At 35.0% G+C, this 19990-nt stretch overlaps 1 protein-coding gene across 5 annotated transcripts in view; it reads left to right on the forward strand.

Annotated features, from left to right (window-relative positions):
- DENND1B (DENN domain containing 1B) overlaps window positions 1-19990 on the forward strand; it is a 192637-nt gene that overhangs the window by 157652 nt on the left and 14995 nt on the right. For 4 of the 5 annotated variants that reach the window (XM_039355203.1, XM_039355204.1, XM_039355201.1 and 1 more), the window contains 3 exons: window positions 3957-4013; window positions 4742-4852; window positions 17683-17771. In XM_039355203.1, coding sequence (XP_039211137.1) covers window positions 3957-4013; window positions 4742-4852; window positions 17683-17771 — 257 coding nt within the window. Of the gene's footprint in view, window positions 1-3956; window positions 4014-4741; window positions 4853-9126; window positions 11491-17682; window positions 17772-19990 lie in introns of those variants that run through there. The other variant, XM_039355205.1, reaches the window with a different exon arrangement.

Below are 19990 nucleotides of genomic sequence, written 5' to 3' on the forward strand. Positions count from 1 at the left end.
TAAGTAAAAGAACTTGGCAACTGCCTAGGCCCACTTAACTTACAGATAAAATAACTACATTATCTACATAAAGAAATAGAGACAGCTCAAATAGCTAAAGTTGTAGAATAAAGTTCCAGCTTAGAAAGGGACACAATGGTATCATTAATATAGAAATTAAATGTACAAGAATACATCCTTGTTTATCTCCTTTAAAAAGTAGGGATAATGCGGATGGGTCATTGTAACTGCCACTAATTTCTGTAATTGTATTTTAATATAACAAAATTATCAGCCTGGAAAGTAGTAGTCAATGGGTGTTGTGACTAATTTCTTCTAAAATCTCCAGTGGGAACAGAATCTCAATCAAAGTAATATAAGGATGCTAAATGGTGTAGAACTGCACATTGATCCATACTGAAATATCTTGATCTAAAACCTGCCTATTCTGGGGGCAAGATGTTTTTCAGGTTTATTCAGTCTAAAAGTTTATAGTAGAGAAATCTAGCATAACAATTGCCAATTATTGGCAAAAGGCTGATTGACTACTTGCTGACAGGATTGTGCCTATCATCTTTCTTATATACATATTGGCAGTGCTTTTTTTGTAAAAAAAAAAAAAAAAAAGGTGCCGGAACTCACACACATCATACAACCCGCCTTGCCTACCCTACAAGGTTCCATCCAAAAAAAGTGCCGGAACTCCGTTCTGGGCATTCTATAAGAAAAAAAGCCCTGCATATTGGGAGTGACAGAGTTCACCCACCTCTTGGGAACTAATAGTGAGTTGTTAATAGCAGTGAACAAAATAATGCAGAAGCCTATCAGGATATTATTATTCTCAATAATTCTAAGATCTCATATCTCTTTATCTTATGGTTTACCAAATAACTTAATTTTTGAATTTATGTTTGTAAAATTGAGGGTCAGTCAGGAGTGGATCAGATAATAGGCCTATGAAAGTTACGACCAAATGGACCTCTCATTAAATCACGAACATATTTGGTTCCATAGGAAGATTATGTTGCTACACTAAAGCTGGATTTAACTGACAAGCAAGAAGACATCAGAACAGAATTACCTTTATTTTGTACTGTTTGTTGAAACCTAGGCTAATTCACTTGTGATTGACTTTGTTTTTTCTCTTTCAAATACTCCTTTTCTACGCTTTGATGAATAAATGTTTCTCGGAAGGAAGGATCATTATAGATTTGAGTATTTTGATAAATTGAAATTACCATACTTTGCCAAGGCTTAGCTTTTGTCAGACCAAAGTTTGGAATATTGATTTGAGTTTGATGAAAGGGAATTTGATTCGCAGTTAAATGATCCAGTACAGAGTTCATGATTTGCAAGAAACATTTTAAAATTAATAATTTTATTATGCCAATAATGGCTTCAAAGGATTGGCCAGGTATGAGTCAACATATTGCAGAGCAATGACTAATAATATAATGGACCACACAAAATGAGAGTATTTGTTGAATGAGGGATTTGTGAACATTAACAAACAACTAAGATTTCTTGTGAACATTGCCTAAAGATGGGTACCAGCAATTTGATTTAATAACACTTCTAAGGTTTACACTATTTACCACACTATTCTGAACTTAAATCAGAGTATGGTGAACCTAAACATTATACAGTGAGTTTCTCTTGTGAATACTGTAGTAATATCCAACTTCATCCCTGAGGTTGTTCCAGATGGATATAATCTGGATACTTAACACTGAAGAGCTATCTAATTGGTGAATTTAAACCTTAGTCTCCCTGATGGTATCATTTTAATCAGTACATCACACTACAACCGGTTTCCTTAATATATGAAAATTATCTTAGTGTTGGGAAGATGCTGTGGGTGAAGGAACACTGAGAACCAAAACCAGGGAGATGTCTGAAAATCGCTTCCTGGTCCTTTGAGCTTCAATCATAAATAAATGAATCGATTCCTTACTTTCATTTTCAAAAGAAAATTTTTAAATTTACATCATTCAAATTCACACTGAGGCCATATTTCAGGTAAATACATTCAAAGTACTGTGAATTCATGTGTTCATTTATAACTTATATACAGTTCTTTAATGGAATGGTAAAAAAATTGCTCTCTTTTTTCACCACTGGGTTTCTATTTGGTCATTATAATCTTGTAATGATGAATCTATTCCTGTATTCACTGCTGACTTTAATTTTTTAAGAGAATCCTTGAAAAATTGCCTATGTATTGTCTCATTGGTAGCATCTTCCGGGCATTTCACTGGTGATAATTTAATAAGGTACACCTTAGTTTTCAGTTTCCATTTTGGTGTCCTGTCACCAAGAAATGTGAATAGTTAAAACAATGGCTTCAAAGACATACTGTCCAGATACCAGTGGAAAATCAAGTTTGGTGATTATCATAATATTCTCATTAGACAATTAGTTGTGAAGATTGCCTTGTATATACACCAACTAAACATAAATACATACCATACATACATACATCTACATTTACTTCTCACAGAAGTCAAGCAACATCTGTATATTTAATATGCACTTGCTGGAGAAAACTTCATTCTTTTTATTGGGATACATTCAATCTGTGTACACTATACTGTTGAAATTTAAGTTAGTTTGCTGAAAACAATGAAGTTTAGAGACACCCATTTATAGCTGAGTGTGCGGTTAGAGCAGTGGCTCCCAACCTTTTCTCTACCCCGCACCCCTAAAACGCTTCTGATATATTCTTGCACCCCTTACAAAAGTTTGAAACAATGGCAACAAATTATGCATATACACTATAATTTCGAAAATCCAAGTTTTCGCACCCCTTGGGTGCGAAATTCAGGGACCCCCTGAATTAGAGGATATAATTATCTGCAGTGCAGGCAAATGTTTTTAAAACATCAAATATGGCTCACATAAGGTAGTCTTTTAATCTATTCCCCTGCCCCTCCCTCCCACCCCTTTTTTTTTTTTGCTTTTACATACTACAAGGAATATGAATTGGCAGAGAAAACAGAACTTAGCATTGCACAGTTTGGGAGAATTTGGGGAGTTGCAAGGGCTTGGTGAGAACAATACAATGGGGCTAAAATTCATGTGTGAGTCATAGGCTGCTGGTTGTTTTTCCTGTATAGTTCATCCTAAGTTAGATTTGTATTTAGGTGCATTTTCTATTTAGATTAAGTCCTAAGGAGAGTAGTTCACAAATATAAAGAACACTTCATAATCTTCTAAGTAACGGACATGTTGGAAACAGCAACAACAGCTTCATTATCTATAATTTGGCTTTCAGTTTGAATAGAAAAATAGCCACCTATTATCGTTGTTTGAAGAATAAGTTGCAAGAATTTGAAATTGAATGATAAAGTGAATTGAAATACTATTTGTTCCTCTTTAAAGTTAGAATTGCCTCTGAAAGAAAAACCACACTTCTTTATAATTATTTTGCTTCTAGAATGATTATTTCACCTGTTTTAAAAAGAAAACTATAATTGTCATTTTTATTCAGGCTGATGTGAAGAGGTGGCATGAAACTTTAGTATAAATCTAATAATAGGAACTATGAAAAACACAACACTTTGACATGGCTCTGCATATAAAAAGAGCTAGACTGGAATATTACTGCCTGAGCTTTTTTTCCTATTCAACTTGTGGCCAAGCTAAGAGTTTATTTCTACCGATAACACCATTTCATAAGAATGCTACATTAAGGAAATACCAATTTAACTAGTGTGTTTTGGTAAGACAATTAAGCCTATGCCACAATCCATTTCTTAATGCACATCTTATTAGCAATTAATGCACACCTTACTGCACACCTAATGCAAACCTTGTTAGCAATCCTATATGAAATTAACAAAACAATCTCTTTTTGCTATACCACACAATGTGAAAGTTTTAATTTTAAATTCTATGTTATTTCATCTAGGGCAGTATCAAACCATTATTTTGCAAATTCAGTTAGTTTTTTTTTCCCTTCCTCTTCTTTCCCCCAGGCAAAAAATCATGCAAAACAGGGAATAAAAGAGGTGAAGAGTAAGTTGAAACACAAGGTATGTGGCAAAATTTGTACTTTCTTACCTTGTTTCTTGCTTCAGTTTGAAGTATATACCTTATGAATCCCACAAGATTTGTGTTTTTAATGACTTTTGAAATATGCTTAGCCCTTTGTTCAACAATGCATTTTTTATAACGAGCCCTCTGGCAACTCTCTGTCATTCTGTGCATCTACTTGAATAATCTCTTTATTGTTTGCATATTTATCATGAAAAAAACTGAAGTCTTCAAAGATCTATAACAGGATGTATGTTTTCATAAAGCTGATTACTTTGATGTCACAATTGAAGCCTTTGCTTCTAGCTGAGAATTTAAGGCAAGTGACTTTTACCAGAAAAATATAATTCAGCAGGAATAGTTGTCTGTTTAGGTTTCCTTGGTTCAGTAAATGGCAGCATTATTTTAGCACCCTAAACCTTCCAAGAGTATCATTTAGAAGTGTGGGAGGCATCGTATCAAGACTCCATATATTCAGTGTATTGTATGTTCAGTATTCATTTTTAAATCAAGTAGTTTGGGCTTTCTCCTCAGATGTCAAGGCTCAAATATATGAAAGGAATTTTGTTTTACTTGATAGCTTCATCATATTTAAAAATTATATCATAGTTCTTACTCCAGCATTTAAATCTTTCAGGTGGCAATTTTTTTTAATGGTGTGTATGTGTTTAACTAGATATAAAAATGTGTAGTCACAAAAAATTTTCAGTCTTAATTTTCTCTGTAGGAAAGAGAAGATGGCTATGGAATTTGTAGCTCAGGTTTTGCACAATACGCTCCATTCTGTACCGTTCCTAATTCTCCAAGAGAGAACACAGAAAAAAGGCGACTTGCACAGGTAATTAAAAATGTTCTCCCTTTGGATGTTATTAACAAACACAAGGTATTTGTTAATCAAGATGGGGAATGCACAGCAGTAATAAGCATTATGAACCCTCTATTGATCCTTGTTCCCTGACCCCTGCTTTTAAAACATACAATGGAAAGCTGGTTTTCTCCAATGCAAAGCATGTTTTAGCATTATTTTTATTTACAAGAATGTATCTGGGTTCACATGAGTCAAAAGACAGGTCTAGAAAATAAAAACAATGAAGAGTTAGTTTTAAAATTTGTCTGCAAGCTCAGTAAGTAGGTAAAAGTAACAGAGATGTTATAAAGCATAGTTGGAAACTCTCTCACCTGTTTTCTTTTGTTAATGCATTTAAAAATAAATAAAGTACTCTTTTGTAGCCATTGAGAAATGTTCTCAAAATCGCAAAGGTGCCCATTGGTCCACAAAAGGTTGCTACACACACACACACACACACACACACACACACACACACACACACAATTAATTAGTACTCTGTCTTCCACAAATATATCCAAGCTGACACTTTATCTTATGAATAAAGGTGAATCATTAATTGTTTAGTAATGGAGTTGGCTTTCAGAGTTGGGCAGCATGTAAATGCAAATAAATAAATATAAGAAACTGCAATGAAAATGTAATTACCTAAATACTGTGTGCTTTTAAAGAAGTGTTTCCTTAGTAAAGGCTAGAATTGTATTTGCCTAGGATGTGGAAGGCTCGTCTCCAAGACTCATTTAGATTCTTAAATCATTTGCAGAAGGTATGTAGATTAAGGGTAATTCCTATGCAACATTACCATGAATTTCTAAAATTTGGTAAATACTGCATTTACATATAAATGTTGACAAAACATATTTTAGTGTAATATGTGTTGAAAAAGAGTATCCTTCACTTTGAGTGATGAACATGGACATGAAAAACTTGACCCTTTGATTTTGATAGTTGATGAATTTTGGAATAGACTGCCAAAATATATATCTTTTAGAGCTTTATAATATTTGCAAAACTCCTGTAAGATTTTCATGTGTATATCTAGCATCATCAGAGCATGGGATTAGGTTCAGTGACATGTAGAACAATTATAGCTTCCTGGAACCAGTGCATACTACATTAATACTGAGAGCAAAATGCTTCCAGAATAAGGTGGACTGAGATGGGTGGGTTGTGAGCAATATGTATGTATGTATGTATGTATGTATGTATGTATGTATGTATATGTAGGTCTTTGGTTATTCGGGTTTTCTCCCACGTAAAATTGGAAGTGTCTTGGCGACGTTTTGACGAAGTCCCATTCGTCATCTTCAAGCTGGTGTTTTCAGCTTCGTGCTCACGAAGCTGAAAACACCAGCCTGAAGATGACGAATGGGACTTCGTCGAAATGTCGCCAAGACACTTCCAATTTTACGCGGGAGAAAACCCGAATAACCAAAGACCTACATACAAACACCCGCGGAAACCTCAGAAAACACACACACACACACACACACACACACACACACACACACACACACACACACACACACACACACACACACACACACACACACACACACACACACATATATATATATATATATATATATATATATATATATATATATATATAAAAATATGCTAGATCCTATATAAAAACTACTCAGATTTTAATGACTGGCTAATGATCAGTAGATTGTATTGCTAAAGTAATGAGCTGTGCTAATAGATCTCAAATAACATTGGTGAGCTTGAATTCCTTGATAGGGATTTTGTATTGAAAAATGAAGTCTGGAAATCTCCAGTAGCTAGTTAAATGGTCTGCGTATTCTATTGCATATATCAATTACTAATTAATATATTTGTGTTCACTTATGCTAATATTAAATTCTATTCAGCCACACTTTAATAGTTCTACTGCAAAAATTTACCTATGTAGATTCTAGACAGGTACATACATTTTTCAATGTAGTCCTGGCTCTTCAATTGGATTTTAAGGCACAGCATTTCTCCCTTAATATTTGTTCAAATTAAAAAAAGATATTAGTAATTTAGGGCCAGTATGTTGCCCTTATGAAACAGTGCATAAAAATCAAACTCATCCTCCTGCTGGAAGATTGTATTGATGCTGTTTTTGACATTGTCATTAGTAATATTGTCGTTTTCTAGAGCTGAATATGAATATGCTTTCTACCCCAACAAATAATAGTTTGTATGCCAGTCTGCTAATTAGTTTGGTTATTTCCTATTTTTTTGATGAGGTTTAAATAAATGTCAAGGGTACAGACATGGAGATCTCCCAATTAGGCTTTGCATTTGTAAAGCCCAGCCCCTTTGCTTTTGTGTGAAGATGACAGTTCCAACTGCAGCGTCAGTCTAACAGGGCTCATGGGAGAGGGTACTTCACTGCTTTTATTGAAAACAAGGCTAGTTTGGCCCAGTGAGAATTTTGGCATTGGTCAGAGTGCAGATCAGTTGTTAACAATGAATATTTACTAATCTCTGTCACAGCCAAGATCAACTGCTTTTCCCCCCCTTTCATTTCACCCATTCAGTGTTAGAGCTCAAAAATCAGTGCATTAAAATATGCATAGATTTTACACATGCACATAAAATAGGTATAAATAACTGTATTGCCAAGGGTTTCATTGTACCAACTTCTCCATTGTACATACACCAGATTGCTTCCGTGTGCAACAGGGAAGAGATCCCACACCATGACAGCACAACTGATCTTCGCCTAAGAGATTCTGAAAAGAATTGTTCTATTTCTGTAAGACATGTGCCAGCCTCCTCATAGCTATTCTAGTCTATTTGGTTATGGGTGTGCAGAGGCGGGAGAGAGAGAATAAGAAGGAAGAGCTTAACTGCATTGCAAGTCAAAATTAACAGATGGATTGCCCTAAGCAAGGGAAAAGCCACCACTACAAAATCTAGTGAAAGCGGCAGGCTGAGGCTTTTTATTATTAATCCTTATTAAAATCTTGACGTGCATTTTACAGTTAACCCTTTCATCTCTTCATGGTTAAATAATAATTCCTCTCACCTTCGCATTAACTTAGATTGAACACAATACTTTTTTAAAAAAGGAAAGCAAATTACAGAATGTTTTACATGTCAACAGTTTTCTCCCACTTTGCCTTTCCTTCCTTTTAATTTTTACCTTCCTTTTTTAATTCAGTCTGTAGAAATGCCTTATACTGTAAATAGCTTATTTCAGTTGGAGATGATTTTTTTTTTTTACTATCCATAGATGCATCAGCTAGATGGATCTTTTAAAATGCAGGTCTGTTTCCACAGCATTGCTTAAAAGTAAATATTTCAGGCAGAACAAAGGCAGATATATTTGAGGATCTGCTAGTTATCCTGAACATCATCTTCAGCTATGGTTGTGACCCATTTTAAATGAAGCCTTTCATGTTTTAAAAAGATACTGGCTTTGTCACGCATTTGGTAGCATCCTGTGTAACACTGCTAGGAGCATATGCTATAATAAAGAATTAGCTGTGCTTCCTTGTTTCTTGTGAAATGTATATATATATATATATATATGTATGGTTTGTAACCCAAGGTATACAGTAAGACTTTTTTTTTAAATGCTTTTGTACAAAATATAGGCTTTTCAGAAATCCCAGTATCTTAATTGAAAGTAAATTATTTTTCACAAAGATGTTGTATTGTAAAGGCAATATAATTTGTTGTTGGACTACAGCTCCAGGAGTGGTCACAAAGCTCTGTAAAGTATATGAATGTAAACATGTAAAATATTGTTAGCAAAATCCACTTTGTGGTATAGAAGCCAACAAAAATGTGGTTGAAGTACTTGTGTATGTTGCTTTACTATTATTTTTTCATACGGCTGAACTGAATGAACATTTTTGGGTGCTACTTTTGAATTAATCATATGCATAATCAAATTACGGAATGTCTTTGAACCAATACAAACCACCGGGCTTGGCAACCTGTGTTCACTGTGGCTGCTATATCACTGTGGTTGTGAATCTCCTGCTGGGTGACAGGTTGACTGTTTCCTGAAAGCAGGCTGTCCCCTACAGAAGAGAACCCCCTTTGTGCTTTTTCCACACACACCCCATTCCCAACCTCAGAGATACGGTATAGGTTGTGTCCTGTTCTATCTGTCAAGATGGAATGAACAGAGCAAATAGGGCTTGGTCTTGACGGCATTCAGCCCTATTGTGAATGGAAGGTTGCATGCAAGAGATTCAAAGCAAAATTGAACATCATTATTTTTCTGAAATGAAGAAATACCTGTTTGCTTTCCACAGAATGAGATTCAGCAGAGCACATGGAATCATACCGAAGTTCAGGCACCCAGCATTCCTCTTTTTCTTCTGTTTTTGCCTTTTGCAGGAAATTCTACACAATGCTAGGGCACCATTGAGCTCTATCTAGCAATTTAAGTAATGTGAATAAAATATTGTATGTGACAGATGTCATGCAGAGTAACAGTGAGCAGTGTTGAATCGACAGTTTGGTAGTCTGCTTTAGTTTAAGCTTCCTCATAAAAAAAAGGTAAATTCAGTCAATTAGCACAGTGTTTTAGACAAAAGAAAGCATAATCCATAGATGTGCTTGGCTCTGTTAGTTTTTGTTTGAAGAGACAATCTTTTGTCTTTCCTTGTCAATTATGATCCATCTATATTGCAGCCTGCATATCTTTTAATTAAAAATAGAAAATATAGGCTGCACAAAATTACGAGACTGCCCTCTAGTGGTATAAGTGACTTTTCAGAAATGATGTAAAATAATTCTTCATACACAGATAGTCCTATATCTATTTAAAAGCCAGTCAAAAACAAAACAATGTTTTAAAAAAGCTTATAATAATTTTTCAGCAATTGCTTTCCCTGTTTATCTAGTATAATCTTGAGATGTCAATCCCATTCTAGGCTTTCTAGCATTGATTTTTCAAACTGTTTTTTCCCAGTTGATGCAAACCATATCTTCTAACATAGGGAAAGGAAGGGGTTACTTTTCGATAAGCTCAAGTGAAACCACATCCTTCTAGTTGAGCGCAAGAGTTGGTGAGATTCATTGGTTCCTGAACATTGGACTGTAGGAACTCCATTATTGATCGATAAATAATAGTGTCCTTCCTGACCAATTACATATTTTTAATTTCTTTTTCTAATATGAAAATATGATATATCCACATAATAATATGAAATATCTTGTTTATTTATTACTATTACTTGTTACTATTAACCAAGTAAGATTTGAAACTCTTAAGGATGGTGGTAGCAAAAGGTGGATTACAAGAGCATAGAGGTTCTTTCTCTATTTAAACCAAGGGCAGGCCACTATTTGACAGCCAAAAGGGAAGCAGTAGTACAATGACATCATATTGAGATGAGAGGCTGGGTTTTTCTGCAGCAGTTTGAAAAGGGTTTTCTTCTTCTTCTTCTTCTCGCCTTTCTCATGTGTTATTCCTACTTGATGGCTTACATGCCATCTTTATTTTATTTCCATTTTATGTGCATCTCTGTTGTACAGTATTTTGCAGCAAAATCTTATTAGCATGATTTCTATGAGGCCATAAAAGAGTTTGAAGGCAGTAAAGGGATAACAAACAGCCACTGATTTAAAGCTAATAAATGTTTTCAAAGATGGGGTAGAGGTGGGAAGTAGCAGTTGATTTTATTTTTATATGCATATATGTATATATACATACATGCATATGCATACATGCACATGCATGCCTGCATGCATACACACACAAACATCATACTGATTTTTTTTTTAAAAAATCAGACTGAATTCCATAAAATCTTGCATAAAATTAATTATCTACATTTTGTCATACATTTATGGTCTTCTTAAAAAAATTCGTTTGGTAATGGGTTGGACCTACCAGTAATTATTTTTAGAGTAGATAACAATGAAATCACTGTGATGTGTGTGGGAATCATTTGTCACACACTTAAAAGAAATAGCTTGAGTCTACATCTTGATATTACTAAAAGAAGCAACAGATACAAATGCTCCGTTGTAGTCTTTAAAAAGAAATCACTTCTATTCCTTCAAATACAATCACTGGGAGAAAGAGGCACAACAATTTGAATGTGGATTACAATATAATTAGAATTTATATTTGATTTAAAACATAGCAGCTACTCAACACCTTATATAATGCTTTTCTACAATAAATCAGAATTTTCTGTATCCTTGTTATATCTGTTCATTTTCTACAGTCTAGTTTGCTGGAAAGAATTCTGATACAAATTAACTGTAATAGACAAAGGCCTTATTGATTTAATTGGTTCTGCTTAAAATGTAATCAACTCTAATCTACTTTTCAAAAAAATTTTATAATTCAGTATAAGAAATGAATATGTCTATTACTTTCCATTCATTTTTATGAATTAAGGCTGCTAATGTTAATTTCTGCTTTTTCTCATAAAAATAACATTCTAAAAGGATTTCCTTTCATTTTAGCCAATTTTATAGATAAATAAATCATTCTAATTCTGTGTAGGAATAGTCCAATACCAATAAACATCCTATTTTATCATAAGAGATAAAACCAGCAAATTCAGCCTTAATCTTCCCTCTATCGTATTAGATACAGCTTTTTTATTAACAAAATTTTATTAAATTTATATAGGTGAGGAAAAATAGGAAAAATTCAGGTATGGTAAAGGGAAGGGTAAAAAGGAAAAGGGGAGGGGAAGGAAATAAGGGATTAGGGTAAAATAAGGATAGGTACAATCACATATTTCAACAAACAAGCAACCGTCCGGTTCATAATAATGAGTAAGTATCATATTCAACTATTTTTAACAAAGCTTAAACTGTAACATATTAAAAATAATTAGTAAACAAATACGTTGATCTATTAAGTGAACACTACTAATAAAATCACAAAAAAATAAAAAAATAAATCCTAACAATCAAAAGTAACAAATGAAAATCAGTAAGTCAGGAAAAGTAATAGTATCATCAAAATGTTAGTTAGAACTCGATTAAAAATCAGTCATATATTCTAAAATATTAAATCCTTCAAGTTCTAACGTGTTTCTAACCATTGATAAAAATTTTCCCAAGTTCTAAAATAAATTGAATCATCTTTTTCTTTCATTTCTAATGTTAGTCTATCCATTTCTGCACACTCTAGAATTTTGGTAATAATAATCTGGTCAGATGGTAAATTCTCATTTTTCCAAAATTGGGCAAATACTATCCTTGCAGCAGTTAAAACATGCAATATCAAGTAGTCATTCTCTTTACCATAATTAGGTCTTAATATTCCTAACAAAAACAATTCTGGTTTAAATTCTATTTGTAGTTTCATCATCTTTTCCAACCATCTATGAATCTTAGACCAATATTTCTTAGCGATAGGGCATGTCCACCAGGCATGGTAATAAGTGCCTGGCTGTTGTTTACATTTCCAGCAAATATCCGAAACATTTTTAAACATTTTCGCTAAGCGAACTGGTGTCATATGCCATCTATAGAACATCTTATATAAGTTTTCTTTATATGCTTCCGCTTTTGTAAGCTTAATGTTTTTATCCCAAAGTTTTTGCCAGTCTTCCAAATCTATAGAATATCCATACCATGTAAAAGCATGCCAACCTAGCTGAAGGTCATGTCCCTCTAAATAAAGCAATCTTTTATTTCTCAATACAATCCATTCTTTAAGCCAAAGCAAAATAGCTGCTTGATAGTAAAGTCTCCAATCCGGAAGTCCAAAGCCCCCTCTATCCTTAGATTCTTGTAACAATTTACATTTGATTCTCGCCTTCTTTTTTTTGCCATATAAATCTTAAAGATACAGCTTGAATAATCTGAGTTCATGCTTTCACATTACAAAAATTCTTTGGAACTTTATCCAATTTCTGTTCCATATCTTCTAGGACTCACATATGACTAACCATAAAACAAAGTTTCACTATTAAAATCAACAATTAAAATGAATTCCATCCTTTAGTGTGGGCAAAAGAAGAATATTTTATTACTCTTCCAGAAATTGTAACATTTGGATACTGACATTTTTGAATAAATTGAATTCTGCAATTGTGGGGTTTTCTCCTTTTTCTACATAAATATGTGATAATTATAGTAACATAGCAATCATGTATAAAAAAAGTTATCTATTTATAGTGGAAGCATCAATTTGTGGCATCCATTTGCCAAGCATCAAGGAAATGAAGACCTTGATATAAAAAATTCTAGTTCTTGAAGCAAATGCTGTATTTTCTATTCGTGCTTAAGCAAAGAGAAGAGGTCTGGTTATTATTAGAATACTAATCAAGAAGGAAACAGAAGTCCACTTCTCTTCCGCTCTCCCCCTTCCTTTCCCAAAATTGGCAGGGGAGAAATGTATACACTTGAAAATGAAGTAAAGACAGACATTAAAAGGTTGAATATCTGCAAACAGCAGGGAACATCAATAAAAAGTTACTATAAATAACTCTGACAAATTTTGCAGGTGTACATTCAATGTCTCTCTTTTTGGCATTTATTAAGTTTTGCTTTTTTATTTTGAGTGTCTCCCCCCCCCCAATTTCTCATCATTTTATAAGAATATAATCTTTGAAAATTGAGGTGCAGATTATCTGTAACTGATATGTATTGCATACTGTCTATTATATCTCTGATGATAAGTGACAGAAATCTCTCTTGCCCACATCTCAGCCATGGCTTCTGCATACTGAAAATTGAGCTTAGCCAGAACATTTGTCTTTGATTTCATTTTCACTTTCATTAGTGCTGAAAAGCGCCTTAGTTTGTTTCCATGTGTTTTTAATTCTTCCTTTAAATTTGGTCAGTTTTCACCCTGAAGAAAGTGTGCAATACCTTTACAAGATGATTTAAAAGCTCTGGGGACCTGCTCTTTCATCCCACAAGCAATCATTCTGAGGAGCAACTGGAATTTAGGAAGCAAAAGAGTTGTAATCTGGTCCTTGAGTACCTGAACTAAAACCTAGAAACAAAGTTGGAAGGTGCAATTTAGGCCAACCCATTCCAATGTCTGAATGCAGGAATCCAAATTATAACTTCCATGACAGATGGTCATCTGCCTCTTGGTAGAAAATATCCAATAGAAGTGAATCTATTGCCTGCCTGAGTAATTGATTATACTGTTTTACTACTTTTATTAATAGCATTTGTTTTTCAATCAGAATATGCCTTTTTGTAACTTACATCTATTACTCTGTATCTCATACTGATGTGATATGATTTTGGAGAAATTAAAAATGCAATTGTGTCCTGACCCAGTTGCTTGAGAAGAGAAATCTACTCTTCTCAAGAATAAACATTACCAGTTTTCTTCAACCTCACTTCATAGGACTTAGTCCTTCTCCGAACCTGTCCCTGTTTATTTGAATTTTTCTTAAAATGCTCTGCTAGATATGGACCAATACTCAAAGGAGGTCTGCCCAACACAGAATAACAGAATAACAGAGTTGGAAGGGACCTTGGAGGTCATCTAGTCCAACCCCCTGCTCAGGCAGGAAACTATATCATTTCAGACAAATGGTTGTCCAGTCTCTTCTTAAAAACTTCCAGTGTTGGAGCATTCACCTCTTCTAGAGGCAACTTGTTCCACTGATTGTTTTAATTGCCTGGAAATTTCTCCTTAGTTCTGCGTTGCTTCTCTCCTTGATTACTTTTCATCCATTGCTTCTTGGAATAAAGTGGACCTATGTTCTGTGATTTGTAAGACTATATTTTTGTTGCTGTAGTCAAAATGTGCATTTACATTTTAGCAATTACATACTAAAAAATTATATTCAATTACTGTTTCAATATCTCTTACAGAAATACTGTTATCAAAATAAATATCTTCCATCCCATACTTGTGCATTTGACTTTTGCTTTTTATGTGAAGAATTCTGCATTTGGTCTCTGTTAAATTTCATACTATTATTCTCGTCCCATTTCTCTAACATAGCAAGATGAGCTGGAATTTTATTTCTGCCTTCTATGGGGCTGGCTTTTTCACCCAGTTTTATATCATTTTAAATCTGAAAAACATTCCCTCCTCTTCATAAAAGTCATTATTAACATTTTAAAGGATACATGGCTGAAGATTGAAGCACGTGACATTTTAATAGCTTTAAAAAATTCTTTTGTTTTGTCTTATCTTTTCAGTGCCAGCTGTCTTACCATCCATCTATGCTTTACCGATTTTGTAACATAGCAGAAGGAAAAGTAAAAACAATGCTAAAAAAATCCTGGTACCCCTCTTCCCTCCCATATTTTTTTTCACCCATTACTCTGAACAAAAATTAACAGCTCAATTTTCTATTTTGAATAAAAGAGATATCTGTATTATAACAAAAGTAAGCAATAAAATACTTTTAGCATAATAACAGGAAGGGGGGGGGACCCCCAAACATTTTCCAAAGCAGTGAAATTCCTGGTACTTCCCGCATACATTTTGCAGGCCATACCAATTTTATCGCCACCATCCTCACTATCATCATCATCATCATCACCATCATATTGTGGCTTTACACTCTTTCAAAGGATTGGGTATGGAAACTGACAGGGTTTAGTTTGGTTCTGGAGTGGTCTTTAGTGTGCCTGGAGGCTCCCCAGAAAGTGTACTTTGTTTCAACATTAAGGGAAGCAAGCAAACCAAAGTTTAAAAAGGGTTTGTTTGTTTTTTAACAGTTTTATCTAACCTGTAATTAATTTCTGGTGCCTTTGGGAATAGCAAAGAAAATCTCCCAGTGATTGTCTAATCTGTTTTGGTTTCCTCTAAGTAAATATTTATATAAAAATAAAAATCTGCAAACATTCTATTGAAATGCCAAATTAATCAGTCTGCAAAAAAAGATTCTCACTTATAGCAGAAATGGAGCAATCCAATAATTCCCAATATTTTTCAGTTGGAGGCTCATTTAAGACCTTACTTAACAATACCTTAAATAGGTATTGTTCTTCACAAAATGGCATCACTGGTAGCAGAAGAAAATGGCTATATTAAAATTACAGATGTATTTCCCATGAGGTACATGGTTGAACTGTCCTGAAACATTCCTTCTAGCATCTCTTAGATTTTCCCCAATTGATCTTAGTCTTTTTCTTTTTCCTGAACAGGCAAACAGTCTTCCAAAAATCTCATTGGGTTTAAGCCAGATCTCTCTTTTATTTTCTAGAACCTTTTTTTTTATGGATCTAGGTGCTTTGCAGAGACTAAGGTTTGTACTAGAGATGATGGTACCTGGATTGCAACATGCCAGCTAGCTGCAGGTTATAAAAGAAAACAGAATGACTGATGCTACCACAATCTCTACAATTACAATGGAGGATGTTCTTGCAAAAGTTGCCTTCTTTGGAAATGTCTTCTATCCTGTATGAATTAGCATAGAAAGCACTGGCCCACCACAATTTTCTGTGGATATTTTTTTAAGAAATGAAGAAAAGAAGTAAATGGTACTCCTGATGGGATTTAGTCACCTGGAACTGGATTATTTAATTACTTAGGTATTCCCATCTTGCCTTATTTACACACTAACTATTCATTGTTTTCAGAATTCATTCTTTAACAGTAATCCCATGAGACAGTATTCTATTGTCCTAAATATCACAGTGATGCCTTCTTTAAAGAAATACTGCCAACAATTTAAAGAGAGAGAATCATCAGGAGCAGAATAAGTTAATCTGAATTCATGATGCATATATCATCTTCACTGTTATGGAAAAAAGGGAAATAGCTTTAATAAGTAAGGATTGGAATTTTTTAGAGGTTGGTAGTTCCACTAAAGTGTGTGTTTACATATACATACTTGAGCGTTGGACCAATTCTGAATTTTAAAAGTCCATTGTCTTGTCAGAATGCATATCTTGTGAGTGACTGCTATAAGATTTCATTTTTTATAAATGATTTCAATACAGGTAGTCCTTTGATTTACAACTATTCATTTTCAGCCCTGAAAAAAGTGGCTTATGACTGTTTTTCATACTTGTGACCATTGCAACATGGAGGGGGGGGCTCATGATCAAAATTTTGACATTTGACAATTGGCATGTATTTATGATGGTTGCAGTGTCTCATGATCATGTAATCCTCTTTTACAACCTTCTGATCAGCAAAGTCGGTGGGGAAGCTACATTGACTTAACAACTGCTTTACTAACAGCTACAATGATTCACTTAACAACTATGACAAGAGAGATCGTAAAATGGGGCAAAACTCACTTGTCTTGTTTAACAACGGAAATTTTGGGCTCAATTGTGGTTGTAAGTCAAGGACTACCTTTACTTAGCTGAAGTATCAGTTTGGCTGCTTTAATTGTTCAATTTTAAAAATGTGAAAGTTAAATTCTTAATTGACTAAATATTTTGGAAGCCATTTTAAATATTTAACTAACAAGTTTCATTCTTTTCTTGCTATATCTCCTTCCTCCCTCCCTCCCTCCCCTCCCATCACTTTTTTTAAGATAAGAATTTTTATACCTTGGAGAAGGAGGGCATTGGGAGGAAATGGTGTGAACATAATTCCAATTTAGGAAAGTTCAAGTAGAGTGTTACATACCTATCTGCAATCATTGGTCACAGTATACATCATGGTCAATAGCTTTTCATTTTCTGAGGCTGCATAGCTACATTTCTTTTAATATGGAATTTTGAATATATTTTGTGTACTCCTTTTCATAGTTGTAAAACTTGTCATATGAATTAATCTAACCTTAGTTTGGCAGTAAATCTGCTGGATGCATATGGTTAACAGCTTCTGTCAGTTGATTAGAACGAGTAGGCAGTCCTGCTTCGGAAGAGGTGCCCTCAGGATTTTGGCAGGCTGTGTGAAGATTGACCATGAATTCCAACCTCTCCACTGCTAAAATGAATGTTTCCCTTTTCAGACACCCTTTGGGCATGTTCACACCAATATGCATAATAATGACTCTGCCTTGGATGAAGATGCTGATGATGAACTAGACCCAGGAAGCAAGTAAGTTAATTTAGATGTGATTTAAGCTGTGGTTTATTGACAGAATTATACATCTAAGATCGATTGGTAAAACCAGTTGAGAATTTTAGGGAGAATTCTAAAGAACCAGCAAAACAAATATTACACAATTGATGGGAAACCTTGGATTACCATTACCACTCAGAGGCAGCGTAAAAGTCAGATGTATCCTGAGCAGTACCTTAAATTATAGAGAAAACAAGAAATAATGGAAAGGGAAAAAACAGACTTAGTAGCGATACTGCTTGTTGTAAAAAGGCAGAAAATAAATAAAATACAGGTAGTCCTTTACTTACGACCACAATTGAAACCATAATTTCTATTGTTAGGCGAGTTGTGCGAGTAGCGCAGCAGCCAAGGGATTTCGGGGCTCCATGCCTTTCAGCCGAATTTCTTCCTGTTAGGCAAGCATGTCAAACTCGCGACGTCATATGACATCGCGCAATGTATCGGGCCGGTTTTGCCATTGCCGGCAATGGGGTGGGCACAGCTTCCACGTGATGCGCAGGCCAGCAGTTTGACACCTCTGCTGTTAGGGAAACCTAAATGGGCCAGAGGTCACCCTGAAGGGGCGGCAAAGAAAGAAGGAAGTCCTGTGGACCATGGAGAGATGTAGGTTCACCCGATCGGTCCAGGAGAAGCCTTCCAGAAACCAACAGGAGAAAGGCTAGCCTAACCTCAGAGTCTAGCCCAAGCTACAAGCAACTGAAGTCAAAAAGTACTACTTTAAGCTGATTGTAAACAGCACATTTGAATCTGGGTAAGAACATTGATTTTCTCTATCCTACTTACGAACTTTCCTGAAGAAAAAAATATCCCAAGAAACAAAAAACCTACAAAAGTGAAGGAGGGGGATCTTTGCCACATTCTTTTACTAACGGAAGCGGCAAATTAAACCTTTTATGGAGGACCAAAACATATAGAAATGAAATGAAATGTATACAAAACCTAAATTTGTATAAGTTTGAAATTGCTGAATGGTTAAGATTCTCATTTTAAAGGCAACTGTTTATTTTGAAAATTGAAAAATAAACCAGTGCTGACATCTAGTGGTGGATGAAGACTATGACAGTTATGGCTTTCATACAGGACTTGGCAAAATCTGGAAAAAACTAATCTATGCTTGTGACCTTCAAAGCTCTAACAATAGAGAACAGCTGTGACAAAAAAGAAAACAATCTGGGCTGCAGACAAAGAGAGACTTATAAACTTCAGGAAAAAAAACTTTTTTGAACTTTCTGGATTACAAATATCTACTTAACTGTGACTCCAAAGCTATTTGCAGAGAAAAGAAAACTTTGATTCTTGGCCATCATGGAAAATCAGAGACTTGTAGAAAGAACTTATCAAGAAAAAATAAATACCTTTCAAGGGGAGACATATGATATGCTGCAACTAATTCAAGCAACAATGATTTCAAACCACAAAGAAATCCAAAATAACTTTGAAAATATAAACAAATTCATCTCCAATTTACCGTATTTTCCAGTGTATAAGATGACTTTCTAAACCATGAAAATCTTCTCAAAAGTCGGGGGTCGTCTTATATGCCAGGTGTCATCTTATAGGGCGGGTGCTGAAACTTACCGAGCCGGACTGGAGAATCTGCGGTGCGTTAGTGCTGCAAGGGCAGGCCAGACGGGTGAAAGAGGCGTGTTTTTCTGGGCACAGCGCTGCTCTTGCTGCACTAATGCTGCCCCTGGGCACTTGCCAGACCTCACCATAAGTCTTTATTGGAAGATCTCGCCGAGGGACAGCACTAATAAAGGTACGGTACTTTTGGAATGTGGCCAAAGCAGTCTATAACCTGATCTGAACAGTCTAAAATGCTCAGATCAGGTGACAGACTCCCTTGAAGCAGCCCCCTCTCCCTGCTCTCTAACACATTGCGCTACCGCTCAGATCGTCTTGGAAACAGGGAGGGCTGGGCAGGCAGGGAGAGCCGACCCACCCAATCCAAGCAGGCTGTGTATACAACAACCAGCCAATCACCGGTAAGGTACATTGCTTGCTGTGATTGGCTGGTTGTTGTATACTGGGTAATTTTTATTTGGTGTGCATTGGAAGAGGGGTGGTCTTATATGGCGAGTATAGCCCAAACTCTATATTTTAACTGGAAAAGTTGGGGATCGTCTTATACGCCCAGTCGTCTTATACGCCAGAAAATATGGTAACTTTACAACAAAAAAATCCCAGAAAAC

The sequence above is a fragment of the Crotalus tigris genome, unplaced genomic scaffold (genome assembly GCF_016545835.1).
Source record: "Crotalus tigris isolate CLP2741 ecotype Arizona unplaced genomic scaffold, ASM1654583v1 scf7180000018636.906410, whole genome shotgun sequence".
NCBI lineage: Eukaryota > Metazoa > Chordata > Lepidosauria > Squamata > Viperidae > Crotalus > Crotalus tigris.